Source organism: Acyrthosiphon pisum, chromosome A1 (genome assembly GCF_005508785.2).
Source record: "Acyrthosiphon pisum isolate AL4f chromosome A1, pea_aphid_22Mar2018_4r6ur, whole genome shotgun sequence".
NCBI lineage: Eukaryota > Metazoa > Arthropoda > Insecta > Hemiptera > Aphididae > Acyrthosiphon > Acyrthosiphon pisum.
In genome coordinates this window covers 99,799,346-99,822,981 of record NC_042494.1, presented here as the reverse complement: position 1 = coordinate 99,822,981, position 23,636 = coordinate 99,799,346, and the positions used below count along the sequence as shown (strand labels likewise).

At 28.6% G+C, this 23,636-nt stretch overlaps 1 protein-coding gene across 1 annotated transcript; it reads left to right on the top strand.

Moving 5' to 3' along the window:
- Positions 1-1,712: 1,712 nt before the first annotated feature.
- Positions 1,713-8,375, top strand: LOC100571745 (ADP-ribosylation factor-like protein 13B). Its single transcript, XM_029487890.1, has 8 exons — positions 1,713-2,818; positions 4,812-4,882; positions 4,957-5,090; positions 5,155-5,270; positions 5,325-5,513; positions 5,764-5,974; positions 7,632-8,088; positions 8,175-8,375. The coding sequence occupies exons 1-8, from the start codon at positions 2,757-2,759 to the stop codon at positions 8,300-8,302; spliced, it is 1,368 nt and encodes a 455-aa protein (XP_029343750.1). The 5' UTR covers positions 1,713-2,756; the 3' UTR covers positions 8,303-8,375.
- Positions 8,376-23,636: the final 15,261 nt, after the last annotated feature.

Below are 23,636 nucleotides of genomic sequence, written 5' to 3'. Positions count from 1 at the left end.
ATTTAAATAAATAAAGTTTTTGAATTATTTTAAATTTAAATTTTATTTTAGATACTGAGCGGAGCAAGGAAGCTAGTGGTTTTACAATGGTGTTTATTTATTTTTTTTTATATCCTGTATACAAAGTTTTTACCAGATGGAGTGTTTCAATTTCAACATATTATAGTACCTACCTTATATTTTAGCAAATTAGATCAAGATGGTACTTTAGAGAGGTTAGGGCTGACGGTATTTTCGGTATACCGTAATTACCGGTATACCGGTATTTTTAAAAACCGTCTAAATAGTATACCGTAAAAAACCATCTAAACGGTAAGCAACTTGTGAACCTACCTACCATTTAGATGACTTACTTAACTTCAAATTGATTACTTTTAAAGTTTAAACCATACTGTAGCAGTGTGCCAGTGTAGTAGAATAAAGATATAAAATGTATGTAATAATTTTGTTTTATAGGTAATAGATGTTGATAGCCGATAGGTAGGGACAGTTTAAAAAAATCCACTAGTTTTACTAGTTACCTACTTATTCAAAAAATTGAAGCAAAGTACAAGAATTTACATAAATTAACTTAATTTTATGTATAAAAAAATTATTAGTGCAAGTTTTAGTGCTGTTTTCTAGTATCAATGGCAATAATATAGATTATAATATTATATATTAAAGTATATAATAAAGTATACCGGTTGATCGTTGATTCTTTTATCATTGAACACTCATTATTTCAAAAAGTGTACATTTTTTTGAAAATATTTTTTTACATAGTTTCAAGTTGCTTATAAAACATTGTTTCTTAATGTGAAACAATTTGGAAGTAAAAAATATCGATACTAGTTAGATTTTATTTATTATTTCGGTATACCGTACCATATGTCCATATCGGTATTTAGATATAGGTATCGAAACAGTTCGGTTTTTCGGTATACCGTTTCAAACCGGTATTGAAATCAATGCCGTAATACCAAAAATTATTTTCAATACCATCAGCCCTATGAGAGGTAATTTTCCGATTTTCTCAATAGTTATTTAATGCCACGGGAAAAACTCCTGACAAATTACGAAAAACCGCTTAAAATGGGATTTTAATTTCTAACGATTTGTTTATTACCGTAGCAACGAATAAAAAATTATAATATTTTAATATTAATTCAACTTAAAGTCTATAATAAATTATAAAAATTTAAAAAATCCAGAGTTATAAATCGTCTCAGAATCGTTTTTCTTATACAATTATAATATATAATTGAATTCAAGTTTAATAAATCCATTATACATTGACCCACTTGTAACCTACTGTACAGCAGAGTGACATCCACTTACGCGCTTTTTTTTTATGTATTATGTTTTGATTAGGTAAGCATTCAGAAATTAATTATGTAGTATCTAATAATAATATTTCAACATTGAACATGTTTTTGATATATTTTGACGCTTAGACGCAATACGCATTATATTTCATAGTTTCATACCTATTCATAGTGGTCAGTGTCATACACAGTACACACAACACACCATAAAGTATAAACTGCAACGAATAAATGACAATAATATTCTGTAGACTGTATACCATATCATAGCAAACATTCGTATAATAATATAATATATGAATAATATAAATATATATATATTATAATCAATTTTATAATTTATAAGGTGATAGGTAAGTACAAACGACATTAAACATCTCATTGTTTATTGGCAACCAGACGGAATTATTAGTGCTATGATATATTATAGGCTATAATCAGGCGCGTAATTGTAGCGGAATGAGTGGGACAAAGGTATCGTTTACCCCTCCCCCCAACCAAAATTCTACTACATATATAAGATACAAATTGTGGTGTCTAGGTAAATCTATCCTGTTAAAGATGTAACACCCATCATCAAAATTGAAGAGGATAATTTCGAGATTATATCATATATTTTTTTGTAAAATACTGTTTACTGAAAGAGTTACTTCGTTTTACGTTTTTTTATACTATATTATCATAACATAAATTGTACCTCTGAATGGCTCTGATATGATAAAATATATAATCACGAAAATATTCCTGAAATCAGTAATGAAGCTTGAACTCACATTTTCCCCTAGACGTTACAGTTTAAATGTTGCTATATCGCTCTAATTAGACGGACAGAGATGGATCACGTCATAATATTGTACGCGTTGTAAAGGTGAGTGGTATCTCGAAGCGTGCACCGCGATCGCCTCTACATCACAGCACAACTGCGTCGGCGACGCACGCGGTACCACCGAACGAACGAGTGCCACAGCCGACCGGTCGGCTGTGCCCCTGGTACGCGGTGATCTCGTTGGAGGTGAATATGGCCGCGATAATGAGCCACGGCCGTCAGCGATTGCTCTACGCGGCCGACAAGGTAACGGGTCAAACCGGCCGCGGTGGTACCAGTGCGGGCAACCGGTGGTACAGCCGCCCGTCCAAGGCTGTCGGGCGAGCACAATATTTTTCGTTCATCGTAACATTAATAATATTATCGTACGCCGCACCGTATATTATTATTATCGTATTTGTGACCGACGACGGGCGAATCGCGGTCCTAACCTCCACCGCCGCCCCGGTTGCCGCGGTTACTGTTTGTTGTCATCGCCTAGACCGTGAACCGCGCTTAATATTATTATTTCATGCTAACGTGAAAATTCGTTTTAAGTTTTACGAGTGCTGTTTTATGAAGAAAAAACTAAAGTATCCAAAGTATCTGGGTGAAAAAATAAACATGTTTTGACAGTTGTGGTTATGGGCAACGTATTGCGGTTTAAATGTATAGACTGTGCGAACGCAGACCAACGGCAACGCAGGTAACGATATTGCATAATGATAAGGCGTTTAATATAAAATTGATTAGGATTCGGTTAGTGCCTGTGTTGATGCTTCAAATGAATGACAGATAAATTATAGTTTTTATTCAAAAATTAAAATTTCAATGTCATTTTTTTGTGCCCGATATACACGTTAATTGTGTATAGTTCGGGTCAGGGTTTCAAAACTAAAAAATTTAAAATAAACAAATACAATTTTATTGATATTTATAGAAATAAAAAAACGAAAAAAAATGGAAACTGAAAATGTTTGTAAAGAGCTCAAAATAAGTCAAAATATTTGGAAAATATAATGGTGTATAGAAAATGCTAATATAAACATTCAGTCAAAATGTCATGTACCTACGGTCATTTGTTTTAGAGTTGCGCTAAAAACCAAAATCAATTTTCTTAAAAAACAGATTTTGCGTAAAAATTCCCGTTTGTCCTTAATTTTTCTTTTTTTTTCACGTCGCTTTTGAAAACTACTGGGAAATTTTTACTTTTGACCCCCCAAAGTACCAATTAGATTCACTTTCCTATCAGAAAAGGTACTGTTGAAGAAAATCCAAGCACTTTTACTGTCCTAAAAGGTGATGACAGACACAAAAAATAAAAATAAAAATAAAAAGACACATCATTGTAAAATCAATACATTTATCGCTCCACTCAGAATCTAAAAGTCAAACATCATTTTAAATTTCTCATAAAATTAAATACATTATAAACAACCACATTTGAAGATTATAATACCTATAATATATTATTAAATTATATTATCAATTATCATGTTTAGAAAATGCTTCATGTTTAGAAAATACTTGTATATAAATAATTTGTGAACATTTTAAATTTTAAGTACTACGGTCATTCATTTTTAAAATACGAAAAAATCGATCTTTTTAAAAAGTAATGTGATTTTTCAAAGTATTGACTAGGTTTAATTTTCTGTTAAGAACCACCCTCTAAGTTGAAAACTCTAGCTTTGTAACTGCTCCCAAAAGTGATGTCAGACAAAAATAATTTTAAATAACACATTATTGTAAGATGTAGGTATTACCTACTTAAAATACAAGTTTAATGGAACGAACATTAATATATACCTATATTACTATATATTACACATAGACAATATGGCCTTATATTATGATTTTGGTATACGTCGTGCATTAAGCGAGTGCAGAAAATCTATTTTTGAGTTCGCAATAATCATTAGTCAGTGGTTTAGTACACTATAATTGATTAGACGTAGTTTTTAGTTCAAAAATTGTATATTTTAACTTATTTATTTATACCAATACGGCAATACCTCTCTAACTTACTACTCTCAATTTATAATATTTCAAATACATTTTAATTTTATATTAAATAATTTTTAATTTTAACAAAATCAGCACATCCATCACGTCAACCATCTCAAAACAGTCAATACCAAAATGACCAATATAAAACTAAACATTTTACTGAATGGGTCACTTTTTATTCAAGCAACTTAGCCACCAGAAAATGTCCCGATTACCCATGGGCCACTTCGCTCATCAATAAATTACGGTACACAATTATTAGTTAACTATGAATAGGTACGCAAATGGTTTTGCTACACTTACGGTTAAAAATGAATCTTCTTATTAGTGTTTCATTGTATAAAATTATAATTTATTGGTATAAGGTAAGTGTGGATAATGCGATAGTATTAGAAAAATATAAAATATATAATGTTTAAGTTTAACTAACAAACTATTTTTTATTTGAATAAATATGTCAATTTCAAAGTATTTTTTTTTCGTTGTGGTGTCGCAACATGGGGTTGAACTGTTTGCATAATACTTAACACCAATCTCAAAGTATTGAATGTTTGTGAACTCATGAATTCAGTTGGATTTATATATAGTTTTATGTGTGTATGACAGTTTTTATTTTAAATATATTTTTATAAGTAGATATTTTATATAGTTCTAAAAATAATTGTTAGTGACTTTTCTATGTGTATTAGAAAAATTACTGTGCTCCTGGTTGGTTTGGACAACGCTGGAAAGACTTGTACCGTTAAAAGTATTATGAAAGGTAATCTTAAGTTGATAATTATAAAGTACTCATACAATTATTTTTTAATATAAAATAAAATTATTGTCTTTTAGAAAAGCAAAAAAATATTCTTTCTACTGTTGGATTTTCGTCTTCCAAATGTAATTATCACGACAACGCTATAACTATTTACGATTTAGGTGGTCACAAACAAATCAGAGATATATGGAAGCAGTATTTTGCTGATGTAATGTATAATCATCAACTACTTATCACTATACCTGTATAATAATTTTAATGGAAATTATTAGGTACACGGTGTAATATTTGTGGTGGATTCTTCGGATCTTAGTCGGTTAAATGAATGCAAAGAGGTTTTTCATAATTTACTTGGGCATGAAAATATTGCCGGAAAACCTGTGCTATTGTAAGATTTAAAAAGATTAATTTTATGATTTGATTAATACTTGTATTTTATTAGATTTGCTAATAAGCAAGACAAACCAGGGGCGCTAGATGAGTTGGACATAGTAGATCGATTAAATGTGGAGGCTGTAGTGAATACAAATAAGTGTCCAACACTTGTAGAAACATGTACTGCTCTTCATATGGCACCTATTAATTACTGTAGTTCTGCTTTTATTGATCCAAGCATTGATAGCGGATTTAGGTAAATTTTTAAATCCATTAAAATTAAACTAATAGTTTACTTTTAAATATCTTAATATAATCTATATAATATATAAAATGAAATTAATCTCAATTGAGGAAAGATATGAGTTGTATAATATAAATTTAATGAATAATATGAAAATATTGTAAAAATGATTTTAATGTACATTTCTAATAATTGACTAGGTATGTATAATATGTCTATGTATAATATTATCAGGAGGTATAAAGTTGTTTATTTGACTTAGTTGGCTGGTATTACATATTGTAAGGCTATATGATACTCTTAACCGTCGTGTCATGGAAGACATGGCACAATATAAAGCTCAAGTGGATAAAAAGATGGAAGAGTGGAAAAAAAATCAACAGAATTCAAACGACTCATATTTATTATCGTTTAACGCACCACACCGGAGGTCTACCAAACGCAATCCGTTCAGGCGAATTAACAAAGTCATAGTAAGATTTTGTTTATATACGTCCATTAAATTATATATTTGATTTTTTAAGACAGATTATCATAACTCGTAAATTAATAATTTAAGTATTGATCAAATAATGTTGACTTCTTTAATAATTTATAGTTATAGGTAGAGACCGGAATTATATTCTTTTGCATATTTTTTTTGAGTCTATAGAGAGTCAGACGGGGGTTTGAAATCTTTATTAATCATGGAACGTGTAAATTAAATTTTTTTTAAGCTGTATTATTTATTATTAGTGATTATTATAATATATTAGTATTATTTTGTATTATGTACTTTATTCTTTTGCATATAAAGGTATATTTCTAATTTAAGAGAATATATATAAATATAAAAGTAAATTTTTGCATACTTTATTATGATTTTTAAAAAATATTGGAAGAATATTTTCAACTTTTTAGGAGAATATTATTCCAGCCTCTAGTTATAGATACTTATTCTAATATAATATATTATGATTCAAAATTAAAATTAAATTGTCTAAGTATAAGTTATGATTTATCATTGTTCATTTATAATTACTTATACAGTTATACTATACTATAGGTACTATAGATAAAATATTTTTCAATCAATTTACTATTACTTTATTTTAATAATTATTGCTAGGCGTGGAATGATTTGTTAATTGTTTCATTTAATTTAAAACTTTTTTAATAAATTAACTTATTTAATATGACCGAATAAATCCAAAATGCATGAAAACTATATTTTTGTACCGTCTACCTTTATGTATTAAATTAAATTAAATTTAATTGCATATTTTGTTTATTTATTATTACAATATTTGGTCATAATTTGTGTATAATAAATTATCTTTATGCTTTTAATAATACTTATTACTTTTCAATTAAATAATTGAAGATTAAAATACTAACTGAATTTTCCGTCATAAAGGAGTTTCTGTTATAGAGACCCCAAAATATACGGGATATAGGTTATACTGGACTGTTGTTATTTTCTGTTTTAAGGAAATTTCCATATAGGGAAGTCCGTTATAAGGAGGTTATACTGTACTTATAGGTAGAAACCATATGAATAAATAATATATATTTTCGGGTAAAACGTGTATATTTTAAATTTTAATCTTTGAATTAATTAATGATATCGAAATTAATTAATTATAAACATAACAACACATATTGTATATAAACCTAATGGCTATTGTATTCGTCATATTAATAGCTGATACAGTCATACAGAGGTACTTTTAAAGAAGTAATAGAGTAAATGCGATGTAAAAAGTGTACCTATATAGATTGAATATTTTACAAAATAACCTAAACAGGTAAATAAATATCAAACAAAATTATAATTTTAATGAGAAACTTCTAAATTATAATAGACAGATCCTTTAAGTAACATAAATGTATAAAACTTATAAAAGCATTTGCTGTATAGTAGTATAAAAATTAAAGAATTTATCAGCAACAAACTTTATACTTTGCAATTTATTATTAAGTGATTAAGTCAATGGTTATAATTTATTATTTATATGTATCTTTGTGGGAGAAGTAGGGATGAATAATGTATAACCATTACATTCAGCGTTCAACGGCCATGAAACTATAAATGTGACTAGATTAATTTATAACCAGCTCTCCAGAACTTATAATTTGTAATGTCTGCAGGATAGTTTTGATTCAAAGTCATCAAACCCAACGACTGAAATGGGGAGTACATCATATATTATACCACTCAGAAGTGAGTCCGATGATGAGTACGAACCACCTGATCTTCAACCACAGCCTGAGCCAACTGCATTCCGAAATAAAGTCGCCCCGACATTAGTGACAAAAATACAAGCAGAACCAATGCCATCGGTCAAATCCCGATCACCGCTTTTCAGGGCCAAGTCCAGAGAGTATGATAGGAATTTGTCTGAAACCGTAACGACCACCGCTAATACCACTACCGCCATTACCGCCATTAGCTCGACTGAAATGCTTATTCAAAACGAATCTGGCACAGCAAAAATGAAACGATCTATTTTTAGCAATAAATCAAATTCAGCTGGAGCTAGTGGTAGTGGTACCACACGTCCGTTAAAACCTAATCGGTCGTCTAGCGCAAAGTCACTGAAGAAAAGTAAATGTTCGAAATGATATTTTAAACCAACCAAATGGCCGTAAGGTAGAGCAGGTTGTGCATAAATTGATTTCCGTTTTTCACAGGTGAATTGTCAAACAAACAAGATGATAATTGTAGATCGGAGAAGTTGTATCCAAATGATGAAGATGACGTGGTGGTTCAACAACCGGATGTATCAAACGTTAGTCCAGAAATAATAAGCCATATATGAATAATGAATGTGACTGATGGTTGTAAATTATAATACAATTTCCACGATATTATTGTTTTATTAAATAAAAATAAGCCATTGTTGTCTAACAAAATATTTTTTTTGATTATTTAGGTTTCATATTAAATTCATTCATCAGGAATAAATATTTTTAATTTTAAATATGAAATTAATATTATAGGTTTGCTATTATGTTATTATACTATATTACTTTATTTGAACTTAAATACAATTACATTAACATTAAAAAAACAAAAATAATTTTGTAGTTAACCGGCAGTGTAAACTGTACGTAAGTTATGTGTACAGTATAATAATATATAATATTAATATAGTTTCTTAAAGGAGCACAAGACACAAAAAACAAGTTGATTTGATTTGAAAGAATGTTTAGTTCTAAGAATAATGGTATAGGGTTAACTTTCTACCCACATTATTCAATGAGTTATGAACTATGAGGAATTGAAAAAAGACGCTTGATATCAGGGTTAGGTTGCGGTAATTGCAGGGTTGCGGTAATTGCCTATATCTTATACTTGTAAATGTTACTCGCTTCACACAATAATTTACCTACGTTTAAAGTATATTTTCTTATTTTTTTTGTACGTGTATGGTGTGTCTTTGTGTATTGGAAACGTTAGTAGAACCAACATTTTTCCAAAAGGGTTTAGCTTTTTTGAAATATTTATAATGTGTATTAAAATAAATCGACGCGCTGTGCGCCGTTGAAACTATAATATTATTATGTACGTAACGAAAATATCTCTTTTAGTATTTTTAATATTACAAAAAAACCAAAGTTATATTTAAGTTCCTACTTTTATTGTCTTTAACACAAAAACCACATAGTTCTACATAAATCATAAAACAAAAATAAAATGTTTAGGTTGGTAAATCATTGTGTTTGTGTAAGTAAAGCAAACAAATTTTACACTGGTAAGATTATACAGATTTTATTTTTTTTATGTTAGTCTAAGACACTAATAATATAAGCTTTAACAGTTTTTTGGAAAAGAAAACATTATAAGTGCGTTTTTATGCGTGTATACTGTATATCTACTTTGATACACACTGCACAAATAAACAGAGTAGTGTTACTGAAAAAATTCAACTTCTCCAGAATTTTTAAACTCCCCGATTTTTAAAATTAGTAAGCTCTTCGGGGTCAACATTATGTTTACCTGAAGGAAATATGTAAACTCTCCCTACTTGTTTAAAATGTTATTATACACAATGAATTGGCTATTTCTCTAGTACTCATCCATCTCTTAATGCCCTAACAATTAATGCCTTAACAGATTTTGAAACTGAAGTGTACCTTTATAAAAATTCAAAGTTACAATAAACAAAATAAAATAGTACAAACTGTCATAACAAAAATAAATAAAAAAAACCATATCACAAAAAATAATAGACCATAAAGACCAACAAATAGATACCTACCTTAAATTTTTTGAAATCTGTATGTTCGTATAAGTAAATTATAAAAATTAAATTTAAATTTTTAGTATTTTGACTGAAATAGCTCACAGCAGTTAAAGGCATTAATTTTTATTATTATATAATTTACTTTTTTGTCACGCTTGCACCGAAAGTTTGGTTTTCGACCACGGTTGAAGCGTTGGAAAGCAACCTTTTTTCGTCCAGCGGCCGGAAAAGAGGAAATCCCCAAAGTGCCAGGTGGAAAAGAGGAAATCCCCAAAAGTGCCGGGCGGAAAAGAAGAAATCCCCAAAAGTGCCGGCCGCCGGGCGCGTATCCCCTGCACAACCAGAAACTAAAATGTATACCTACCATGGTCCTTACAAAACATAAGCTTTTGGTTACATTTTAAATTTATAGTATAAACTCCTTGCATGACGCATAAACATATTTTGTAGAAAAGTCTATAATTGTTGCATAGATCCCTGCATAACCTTTTCCATGAACGCAGGGGCGTGACAAAAAATAGTATGTGTGGCTCGCGCGGGAAGGCCATTTCAGTCTTGGGCGAAATTCGGCACCCGCGACTGAAATGGCTCACTTCCCGCCCTTGCCACACAATATACTATTTTGAAATGAAATTTAGTAGTACTGAAGCAGTAGACGTGGGATAGATTACATGTTTCTGTCAGATAGTACTGAAGTAGACCCGGGAGAGTTTAACATCGGGAGAATTTACACTTTACATTGGGAGAGTTTACAATCGCCCAAATAAACGTATAAAAATTACAAAACTCGTTTAGCTGGAATATGACCACCCTACATCACTTTTATATTGCATTTGCGGACACGACTCGAAAATAGTTGAAATAGAAAGGATGAACTGTACTGCATCCATCCAGGGTGATCCAGCGATGAACGCTTTTCCCTAAGATTGACTGTCCGTCGTCCAACGACGAACAATATCGCGGTTACCAGCTCACAAGTAAGCCACCGTCATAAACAATGTGAACCGTGGTCACAGGATTTATACCACAGTCGGAACTTGGAACGACCACCAGCATCCATACAATATGTGGTTTACCGTTTACGTTACAGGTGCTATTAAGGCGGGTTTCCTCTATACACGTACTCGTGTATACGTGCATACAAATCCTTTGCTGTGATTGGTTGGTTAGGTTAAGTTACCTCACGATGACCACGATACCGTGTTGTTGGACATATCTGAACATTTTTCGTGTACACGACAAACGTAGTCTATTGTGGAAACCCGTCTATATACTGTCTCCGTATTCCGTGTAACCGTGTGGCACGTTAATTTGGTTACTATTTGGTAACGGATTAACCACACGATTTACACGGAAGACGGAGACAGTGAAATAGTGCCTATTAATACTCATCAGTTATTTCCTAAGCGGCTACGCAGGAAATACGGAAATACGGAAATAGGAACTTCGTCTGCAGTCGTGTCGTAGGTATATGCCTCATAATTTTTATCGTATCTTTTATCCGCAGATTGGTTGTATTAATCACGGTGGACGACGTTTACGTTTGCTATATACCTATACATACCTGTGAAATCGGCATAATTCGTGAGAGGGCAACCGCGATATTTTCCATTGTCGTTGGTCCATCTGTCAGTCGTAGATCTCTAGATGTAGATGCAAGCTTGAAAATTTCTGAAAATTTCTTATTTTTTTGTACTTTTTTTGAATTAATTAATTTTTAATTTTAAATAAAGTTTTAAAATACTTTATAAAATTACTGTTTCATTTTTATTTACATTGTAACAAGTATAATGTCATAATCAAAGAAACACTTATAATAAAAAAAAATATAATTCGGGTAAAATTGAGAAAGTGACTCAAACAATAAATTACTTCCGTTAAAAATTGAAAAATCAATAATTGTAACAAAACGATTATACGCTCATAATTTATTCTGAAGTAAAAATACAACTTTTTAATAAAAGATAAAAATGCACATTTATTACCGAGTTAAATATTATATATTGATATAGGTATATATAATTATTATATATACTTAATGAATTTTTTTTTTTGAATTTACTATATTATTATGTTCATTAGAATAATACCAACATTATATTAAAATAGGTAAATGGTAATAAAAGTACATATTTTAAAATATAATTTTGAAGGTTAAATATACTACAACTATATAATATCAACAGATTTATTTGATAAGAAATTAATATGATAAATTATAAAATGTTCAAAATTTTTATGAAAATTTACATCAGTCAGTCGTAACGGAAAACGATGACCGGCGATCGCTTTCCCCCCGTCTCCCACGCCGTATGCTCTTGTCTAAATCTTTTTCGCATTGCTATGACGCTGTGAGTGAGTAAAGTGTAAATTCAGTGCGATAAAATGTCGACGCAACGCCTTGTCACTTCTGGTCTGACGAAACGCGTATCGTGCATGAGTTGAGTATGGCGCTCAAAGTAAGACACAACGTAACAGGCACCAATGTCCAATATATTGTATGTCATTTACACTTAACAGATGTTTCATACTTAGGACGACAGCTGTTTAAAATGTATTGTAGTTGGGCATAATGTATAGTGTGAAATTTGAATATATGTTTGTCAAATCCAAATATAACCTTGTTATACTATTAGTTATACTATTTGTATAACTGCCATATTCTTATTACTCTTATTATTGATATTTCTGTTATTTTAAATGAATGCCTACATTTGTAGGAAATATCGGGTCTAATTACCGTAATAAAATATTTTGAAAAAATATCTCCAGAGTCCTGCTGACTTAAGATAAGTATACCAAAACACACCTTTTTAGGTTTGAATAAATTCATATCCCAACCGTAAGAAAGGTGTGAAAAATAGTGGTCAGTTAAAAAATAATGCCATGTAATAATTTGCGTTTTTTTATACTGATATTGTTGTAGTAGGTACTGTACACATCAACATCATATAAATTATAAAGTAAAAGTCAGGCTACTTGAAAAGCACACTCGGAAAACGGTGTGGTTGGCTGGCACGTGTATTATATATAGTACACCATATATTATATATACTATTATTGTGTAAGATGTATATAGTATACGGTGTAGCTTGTGCTCCACTCGCCATCGATTTTTAACACCCATACAACGGCGCAGTACTGCAGCAGACAGTGTAGAGAATAAGGTCCTAAATATTTACATAGGACCTATATATTATACGATATGTATCCTACGGTATTCGCTATTCGTGACGACTTTAATAATTTGACTCCATTAATAATTAGTATATTTTAGTCAATGAGAAAGCGTGTATTATAATATGTTATATATTATAATTAATTGCATTGAAATCCTCTCTGAGCGATACAGTAATAAAAATCTAATTAAAATAGTCAAGACTCAAGACTCAAATCTTTAAAACTTTAGTACTTTAGTACCTACAACACTAAAATATATTAAAATAATATGCTAAAAAAAAATAAAACCAATAAGCATTAAAACATGTATTTTATAGTAATTAAAATGTGAAAAGTAGATAAGTAATACCGCTCTATCGCTCTGATGTACAGTAGGAGTCAAGTTTACCTCGTAATTGAGTGTATAGGCGCTGCGATACTTATAGATGTGTTAAAATTTGAATTCAATAAAAAGTTAATCTTCATTCTTTGTACTTACACAATTAAAAATGATTCTGAGCAAAGATGTTCTAACAATTATTATTTTAATAATAATATTAAAATTTTAATAAATGTTCGTATTTTTTCCCAATTATTTTGCAAAGTACCTACTGTACATTTTAAATTTTTATCTCCCAAAAGTACCAACTAGATCCGATTTGGTATCTGAAATTTCCATCGAAGTTGGTGATTGGACAATTTTAACAGTAGAAAAAGTATGTTCAGATACAATAATAAAAAAAGGTGGGTAAGTGGATGTCGCTCTGCTGTACAGTAGGTTAGAAGTGGGTCACTGTATAATGGACAGTATTAAATTTGAATTCAATGATATAATATCACTGTATAAGAAAAACGATTCTGAGCGGAGACGGTATATCAGTCTATGTATTAGACATATATATACTTATCTATGGTATTAAAAAAAAATTGACCTATAATAGGTACCTATAATAAATTCCAAATTAATCATATCATAATATCTATTAGGTACTTATAACGCGTTATACATCAACAACCAACCGTGATACTATCGTAAATATATAATAGTATACTTTAGAAGTTTCAAGTATATACCCAAGAATAATATTATACAATCACAACAAGATAACTAAAATAGTTATTCTAGGTTTTAAATATGCAATTTCGTCCAAATTTGTTCTTAAAATGACTATAAAAATAAACTGTGTAAATGTATTTTTTAGATTATTTTGGTAACAGAATTAATTACTTACGTGGAATCTTGTTTTAAATTTTTAATTCTTAGATACAAAAATTGAACATTTTTATAAAATTTTTAACTACAAAATAATTTTTTCAAATTAAGATTTGATAAATTTTGTCAAAATTTGATCTTTAAATGCTTATAAAAAAAAAATGTGTGCCTATGTATGTTTAATATTTTTCAACTGATATTGTAACAATATATCAGGAGCTTTGTATTAAATTTATACACTTTTTGGCCCAACACGATAAAACTTTATTGATATTTATAGAAAAAAAAAACTAAAAAAATTGAAAACTTACAATGTCCGTAAACAGCTCAAAAAGAGTCAAATTATTTTAAAAATTTTATCGTATATATAAAATGCTAATATTAACATTCAGTGAAATTTTCAAGTTTCTACAGTCACTCGTTTTTTAATTACAACAAAATAAGAAAATTGTTACGTAAGAAATCGAGTGAATATCAAATGTTGTAAAAATATGAATTTCAAACGCCCATAAAAATTTAATTTGAGTTTCTTATAGACATTTTTTGTTTGATAAAGGTAGATAATATTATAAGGAATCTTGTATTACATTTTCATATCTTAGATTTAAAAAGAAAAATTTTTATGAATTTATAACTCGAAATAATTTGCAAATTTTCGTGATTTTTCCATATTTTGTCATTTTTTGAACTTTAAATGCTTATAAAAAAAAACTGTGACTAACGATTTTTAATATTTTTCATCTGCCTTTGAAACAATATACTAGGAGCCTTCTATTAAATTTTCAAGCTTTTTTATCCAACAAATAAAATTTTATTGATATTTTTAGAAAAAAAACTAAAAAAAAATGAAAACTGACAATGTCCGTAAAGAGCTCAAAATAAGTCAAAATATTTTGAAAATTTTATCGTGTATAGAAAATGGAAATGTAAACATTCAGTCAAAATTTCATGCATCCACGGTCATTTTTTTTAAAGTTACACCAAAAACCAAAATCGATTTTCTCGAAAACAGATTTTGCGTAAAAATTCCCGTTTTTCCTTAATTTTTCTTTTGTTTTTCCCGGTGCTTTTGAAAACTATTGGTTAAATTTAAATTTTGACCTCCCCAATGCACCAACGATATTCACTTTCTGATCGAACAAGGTACTGAAGTTGAAAATCGTAGCACTTTTACTGTCCTAAAAGGTGATGACAGACACAAAAAATAAAAAAAAATAAAAAAATAAATAAAAAAAATTTAAAATTTAAAAAAAAACACACATCATTGTAAAATCAATACATTCATCGTTCCACTCAGAATCTAAAATGTATAACAATTAAAAAAAATATATTTAGTTACACAAATACTTAATCAAAAGGAAGTGCGATCACTGGATGGTTTCTTCCCTCACCCTATTCATGTTTTGTTTTAATATAATGTAGCACATATTCTCATTATGCCTATGGGTATAGATTGTATATTCTCTAATAAAAAAAAAAAAAAGTTAAAATTTAAATAAAATTATATCTATATTTGTACCATATGCAGCAGGATACTAAATGACAGGAGACACATTGAAATAAACGCCATAACAAATATAATTGAAAATAAGGCAGAATAATAATATATTGTTATTGGTTTTATCAATAATTTATGTAATGCTATATGCATTAAATTTGTCATTTAATCGATTTTTTAACAAAAAAATATACTCTCTTTCTGGATTTACTTATTTATGTGTTTTTGTCTCTAAAATATTGTTACGATACCAAGCTTTTAATAATTACAAAGTCCACTTAATTTACGCCAATTTATAGACTCAGCCTCTTCAATGCAGACTTAAAATACATAATCTGTACTAAATATATATAGCCTAGCGAATAACGACGGGTAAAGCATTATTTATTGTATAAAATAATATAAAAATATACAAACATTTCGTGATTCTTAGTTTCTACAGCGTTACACATAGACATTACGACGTGCCACGTGCACCTGTGATAGACCACGCGATGTACATTCAATGTACGTGCCACATATCACGGTATAGGGTTTTTATTTACTATCTAAATTATAATATTGTCTTATATTTGCGTTTGTGTACCTACACACGCAATAAGGCGTGCCGAGTGTGCCTGATGGACACTACTGGGAATGTTATCTAGGACATTTACTCAAACGATTCTTAATATTATACTATTATATGATACAGTTCCTAAGGATGACAATTCAAGGATAATATCGGTAAAGGCGTTAAAGTATAAAATCACAAAAACTATTTTATATTATGTCATGTTAAAACTGCTTTAGATTTAAACAATTATTAATACAAATTACAAATAACTTTATTTTATTGTTTCCTTGTATAATATAATGCAAATAAAAATGTAAGTTCAGTAATAGCTGAGTTCATTAAGTTATACCGAAGTATATACAATTTAAAATTAAACTAAGAATAATTAAATGATATATGACAAGGAATTTGTAATCAAGGAGATATTTTGAACGGAGAAGTTAAGGAGAAAGTTAAACTTACAATCTTTCAGTTTTTATTTAGTTTTTTAGATTTGGATTTTATATTGTATAATATTGTGTAGATATTTTAGTTTAAAGGCCTTCCCGCCTTCTCCACTAGAATCAGATCGAATGAGCAGCCAAAAAATGTTAGTCACAATAACGTTTAGTCGATCAATAAATATGTCCAATAAGCACACAAAGCCGGGATTTCCCAAAGAAAGTCGCTAAATGTCAATGAAAGTCGCGTCGTTCCCAGGTGGTAAAAATGAATAGTTATGTTTCTAATGATTTTTTTACGAGGCCTGGTGTTCCTCAAGGTTCGTACTTAGGTCCCCTCTTATTTATATTATTTATTAATGATTTACCTTCTATTTTTAATAGCTCATTTTTTTTATTTTCCGATTATGCTAAATTATTTTCAGTTATTAATTCACCAAATGATGCATTCAAATTAGGTACAATCAAATTTGGATAAATTTGTTGATTGGAGATGATTGGAGTCTTGTAAATCACCTACCATTAAATATAAATAAGTGCAGCGTTATAACGTTCTCTCGTATAAATAATATAACCACCAACAATTATAATATTATGATTGATTATTTTACAGTTACCTGAGTTACTTCCATCAGAGTCTTAGGGATTATTTTTAATTATAATATGGATTTTTCCATCAATATTAACACCTTGATTAAAAAAGCTTTTAAGATGCTAGGATTTATTAATAGAAGCATGATCAATTTTAAAAATACCAACGCTTTGATAACATTATACTTTTTCCTGGTTTGGTCTCATCTTGAGTTTGGGTCAATTGTCTGGTCACCGAACTATTTTTTCGTATACTAGTCTAATTGAAAATGTTTAGTACCTATACATTTTTAAAACTATTATAATTTAAATTAAATTTACTCATTTCAAGAGATTTCTATAATGCGCAGATTATCCAATTGTGAATTGAGGAGAAATGTTTCGGATATCATGTTTTTATATGTCTTATTAATTAATGGTCTTATTTATTCTCCGGAGCTATAATATCTCATTAGTTTTAATATACAAACTTACGGATTAAGAAATTTCAATTTATTTCATGTTTCTCTTTGTAAAAACAATTATATATACTTCCACCTCGTTTTTCCCCAGGGCTCTGTCCTTGGCGAACTATATAATAATGGATCATGTTGATGTTTTTGGTTTGTCACGTTGTGTATTTAGACAGAATGTTTATATGGTCTTATAAATTTACTTGTTTAAATTATTGTTTTTTTAACTATTATATGCACCTCTTGGTTCTATTGTAACTATTTATTGTTAATTTTATAACTTATACTTTTTTTTGTATAATTTAATCTTGCACATATATATAATATATGGTTCTAGGTCAATCGACCGACAATCATTCGACCGACAGGGCAATAATAATATAAATTAAAAGTGAAATTAAATTACTACTAATAATATTTTATTATTTTGTTTTAATTATATTGTCAATCGATTGTCTTATCGGTATTTTGGTTGTCCGTGAATTGATCCTGTCGGTTAATTGTCTTGTCGATATTTTGGATGTCGGTCGATTGTCCACCTTACCTGGAGTCTTATACATCTAAAGTTTCCCAAAAAATTACGCGTTTTTAATCTGAATGGGCTTAATTCCTTACTAAGTCACTCCATACAATGGGGATTTCTGGTGACAAATAAAAATTATTAAATTAACAGATTATAGAAAAATATAGATACTTCCAATTTAATATTGGCACATATATACTCTAACTTTCTCGAAAGGTCTTAACGAAATATTTTTTGTAAGGTAGGTACCTATATTATAAAATTATATTTTGAAAGGCAAAAAACAACATTTTTGAAAAAAAAATATATTTTTACGCTTTTGAATGACGTATATTTTTAATTTAATATTCCTGAGCAATGTCCATTATTTTTCCGAGAAGTTTTATGCATGAAAAGCGAATTTTGAACCCATAGTATAGTTAATTAGCTATTTATTTATTTATGTATAATAAACTGGTCTTAACCTTTTAGCAAAATACAATAATTTACTAATTATGTATAAGTTCAATATATTGCCTTTTTAAATATTGAACAATGTGACTTGAAAAAAAATTATCCATCCATCAATACACTATTGTACTTTAATTTGTATATTTTATATTATTTTTGTAGACATAAACTTCAAAAACAGAATATTGAGTTATTTTAAAAAGCTTAAAAATATTTTGAAAAAAGCTAGGTACGCTATATCTTACACTAGAAGCATTTCTGTGGATTATTTTGGTGAAAAATGTATAATGTATTTTTCCACTATCAAGAGCTGAGTGCCAATTTATAGTATACTATTGGAAGTCCAGAAGTATGTTTTTAAGGTTGGATTTTGTTACTGTAACGTCTCATAATAATAGTAATATTAAGTGTTATGTAGGTCACTGTAAAAATGGTTGTGTTAAATTTAAATTCAATAATATAAAATCATTGTACTCATACCAAAAACTTTTCTGAGGTATATGCTGTTATAATAGATATTAATGCTATTAAAGTAATGTATTTTACTATTAATGATACTGCAGTAGATTGAATTAATTTTTGCATAAAACATTGCATTTAAAAATATCAATGTGTGTATAATAATATACTTTAAATGTTTCAAGTAGGTACACAGGAATAGTATTTTTAAATTTCAACAAAATAACTAAAACTGTTATTCTTCCTTTAAATATCTAATTTCAACCAAACTTAAACTCAAAATATCTATTTAAAAAAACGGTGTTTATATATTTTTTAAATGTTTGTGTACAGTATGAAATATTTATAAGAAATCTTGAGTAACTTAACCTTCAATCCTATTTTTATCGATATTTATAGAAAATAAGCTACAAAAAATTAAAACTGAAAATGTCTATTACATAGCTCAAAAAGAGTCAAAATGTTATCATGAATATAAAATTTTAAAATAAACATTTGGTGAAAATTTCAAGTATCTATACGTACCTATATTTGTTTTTGAACTACAAGTTGTAACTAACCTACAACAAACTAAGAGAATTGTTCGATGAGAAACTCGTTAATATTTACGGGTGAATATCAGATGTAGTAAAAAGGTGATCTATAAACCCTCATGAAAAATTAATTTGCCTTTCCAAGGAAAACTTTTTTTTTTGTTTAAAGTAGAAAAACTTATGAAGAATCTTGTATTCAATTTTCAAAAAAAAATTGTTCAGTCAGTCGAAAAACTTAAAAATGTAATAGGTACAAGGTTCCTCATAAATTGTTCAGTGGAAATTAAAAAAGTCGAGCATGAATAATAGTTATTATTTATGAGCGTCAGATGTTAGAATTTTGAATTTAATAAATTCATAAAAAATTTTAGTTTTCCTACCCTTAACAAAAAAAAGTTTACTGGAAAGTCGAATAAATTTTCTATGATTGTTTCAAGTTTAAATTTTTTCGACATTAAAATATATTCACCCGTAAATTAATGAATTCTCATATAACGATTTTCATATTTTATTGTGATTCTGATTCAAAAACAAATAACGGTAGATACTTAAAATTTTCATAAGATGTTCATTTTATCATTTTCTATACATGATAAAAATTTGTATTTTGACTTGTTTTGAGCTATTATATATCTCATATTCAATGTTTTTAAGTTTTTTTTTCTACAAATGTCAATAATTTTGTTTTTTGCTGGGTCAAAATGTTTGAAAGTGTATTACAAGATTCTTCATAAGTTGTTTTAATAGCAGTTGAAAAGTTTTAAAGGCACATACATTTTTATAAGCGTTTAAAGTTCAAATGTTGACAATATTCATCAAAATCTCGACAATTTTCAAAATTATTTGTATTTAAAAATATATAAAATGTTCAATTTTATGGCTAAAGATTGAAAGTTTTAAACAAGCTTTTTCATAAATAGTTCATATTATAACCAAAAGTTTACTGGTTTTAAAAATCGAGAAAATTTAACACCGCCCTTAATAAATTAAATCTAAATACCTTTTCTGAGCATTGTAAAATATATGGCTTATAAATATATAGTTCCTTATTTACTAGATATTGTAATTACAGAAATAACTGCTTAATGCTACATCAAAGGATCCATGACTGCATGTAGTTCGGTTGTATTAGCCGATGGGTTGTACAAAATTATGCACAAAAAAACATAGGAAATTCAGCTTGTCTTTAAGATTGTGTGCACATTAACTTAGATGACGCGTACTAAATCGTTTATACCAGTGTTTCCCAAACGTTTTGCAATGGCGACCCATAAATTTAATCTTTATTGGGTACGCGACCCCCTTCTACAAAAAAAATCAAGTATGCCGTAAATAAATAATGTTTTTATTATTATTAATTTTAACATTGAGTTTTTATAAAATACAATACTTGATAATAAATACATAATAAATAAATAAAATAAATTACAAAAAAATACTAAAATACTGAAATAAGCGTAATCGTAACCGTGAGTCGCAACCCATCAAAACATTATTGCGACCCATGGTTTGGGAAACGCTGGTTTATATTATAGTACTCCAGTGGCGTAATTACGGGGGGGGGGGATTTGGGTGTCGTATCCCCCCCATGACCTTTTTTTTTAAGACTGGTTAACTACATTTACCTATGTACTTCTTTATCTAATAATATATTTTTTTTATTATTGATATCAAATGCCTCGGCTAGCTGGCAGTTGTCCGAAAAATGATAAGAGTGATAAGAGTATTATTTTTTCGAGGATCGACGATGCTCGATGATTATCAGATTATTTTATCTAGATTAAAGACTATTGTCCCATTGAAGTATTGAACAAAAAACAACTTAATAATGATTTGTACACTTAATCGGAATTTTCGTAGTGACTTTCCTAGTTTCGTCGTTATTTGCTAATCGAACATCGGTTATAAGTTATAGTTACAATCAGCAATCGGAATTCGACTTTTATAGTTTTATAATTCATAATTTGATATTGTGATATAGGTACTGATATTAAATTAATCATTCGTGTGGAGTTTTGTTATTTAATTTTAATATTTACTATTTATAAATATATTGCACTGAAAGGTGCTTATAATAAATAATTTTTTTTTGGGGGGGGGACAAATTTTAAAAAATTTCATCTCCCCCCCACAAAAATGACCAAATTACGCCACTGTAGTACTCTACTAACTTTTTAAATGTTATCGAAAATGTATGCAAATCAAATCATTATTCGACAAATTTAATTTAGAATTTCACGAAGTAATAATTATTGTATAGATTATACTTAGGTTTAAACTTAAATAGTTATTACATTAATTATATTAATAAAGTATAAACAAACTAATAGACTATCTATAGGTTAAAGACCTACAGACACCATAATTTTTCAGTAAATGTAGTATTGGCATAGTTGTGCAGCGATCTGTTTTTTGTACAGAAAATGAAAGGCCACGCAGCTCCAATATTACTTTACAGCTGTAATTCTATACAATATATATTATTATATATCAATAATTAGATTAATCCTATTCTTAAAGTTACATTTTTTTTCTAAATTGTATTATTATATAGGTACGTTGTAATATTAAAGTTTCATCTTCAAACCACATAAAATGTTTAATATTCTAAGATCCCTATTTCAGTGGGAACGCTGAATCCGACCTTATGCGGTACCTCAAGCGTTTAAAATGCTTTATACTGTCCAGTGTAATAGCAGGATTAAAGGACCAGTTCACATGGACGCGTATTGTACGACACTTCACAATTTACATTGTTTAAGTTCATAGACATGCGCCTTAATGAAAAGCACCCGTATCACTAAATAACTTAAACAATGTAAATTTAACGCGCCGTGTATAGATTCGTATATGAGGCACGGACGCCTACACGTCCAATGACTAATGAGAAACGAGAGCAATGAAATTGATGCACGAGAAGAAGTTTCCCGGGTATTTACAATATACTTACTAAAACCTTCCATTGTGAGATTCCAGACAAATAGATCATAAAATACGAACAATTACAAAATAATAAGCAAAGGTGGGCAAGTTGATGAAAATAATTAACTCAAGTTAAGTTAAGTTAAGAGGATACAAGATCGATAAGTTAAAAGTTAACAGTTAACAAATTATAAATTTAACTCGATAAGTTAAAAGTTAATATAGAAAAAAATATTAACTTAACTCAGTTTAAAAAAAGGTAATCTATTTTTTTTAAATTAATATGTAAATCACATAAAGAGTGAATGTGTCTTTCTAGTTTCTAATTTATAAATTATAAAAAACAATTTTATTGAACTTTTATGATAATGCACACTGTAGGTATACCATTTTACTTTTACTTTACTATTATTTACTAATTTAAACTATACTCATCTCAAAATAATAATTTAACAAATATATTATTAGATCCTGAGCGGAACGATAAATGTATTGATTTTACAATGATGTGTGTTTTATTATTTTTTTTTTTTGTGTCTGTCATCACCTTTTAGGACAGTAAAAGTGCTTAGATTTTCTTCAACAGTATCTTTTCTGATAGGAAAGTGAATCTAATTGGTACTTTGGGAGGTCAAAAGTAAAAATTTCCCAGTAGTTTTCAAAAGCGACGTGAAAAACAAAAGAAAAATTAAGGATAAACGGGAATTTTTACGAAAAATCTTTTTTCGAGAAAATTGATTTTGGTTTTTGGTGTAACTTTAAAACGAATGACTGTAGATACATGAAATTTTCACTGGTTGTTTATATTTCCATTTTCTATACATGATAACATTTTAAAAATATTTTGATTTGTTTTGAGCTGTTTACGGACAATTTCAGTTTCCAATTTAATTAGTTTTTATTTCTATGAATGTCAATAAAACTTTATTTGTTGAGTAAAAATACTTGAAAGTTTAATACAAGCTCCTACTATATTGTTACAATGACATTTGAAAAATATCAAAAATCCTTAGTCACAGTTTTTTTTAATTAGCATTTAAAGTTCAAAAATTGACAAAATATGTAAAAATCACGAAATTAGCAAATTATTTTGAGTTATTATTCATAAAA

Excerpts from the sequence above, each read along its gene's own strand:
- LOC100571745 (XM_029487890.1), top strand. The coding sequence starts at position 2,757 with ATGGGCAACGTATTGCGGTTTAAATGTATAGACTGTGCGAACGCAGAC. Across the intron at positions 5,975-7,631 it reads GGCGAATTAACAAAGTCATA|GATAGTTTTGATTCAAAGTC; the intron begins GTAAGATTTTGT and ends TAATGTCTGCAG. Across the intron at positions 8,089-8,174 it reads CGCAAAGTCACTGAAGAAAA|GTGAATTGTCAAACAAACAA; the intron begins GTAAATGTTCGA and ends CGTTTTTCACAG.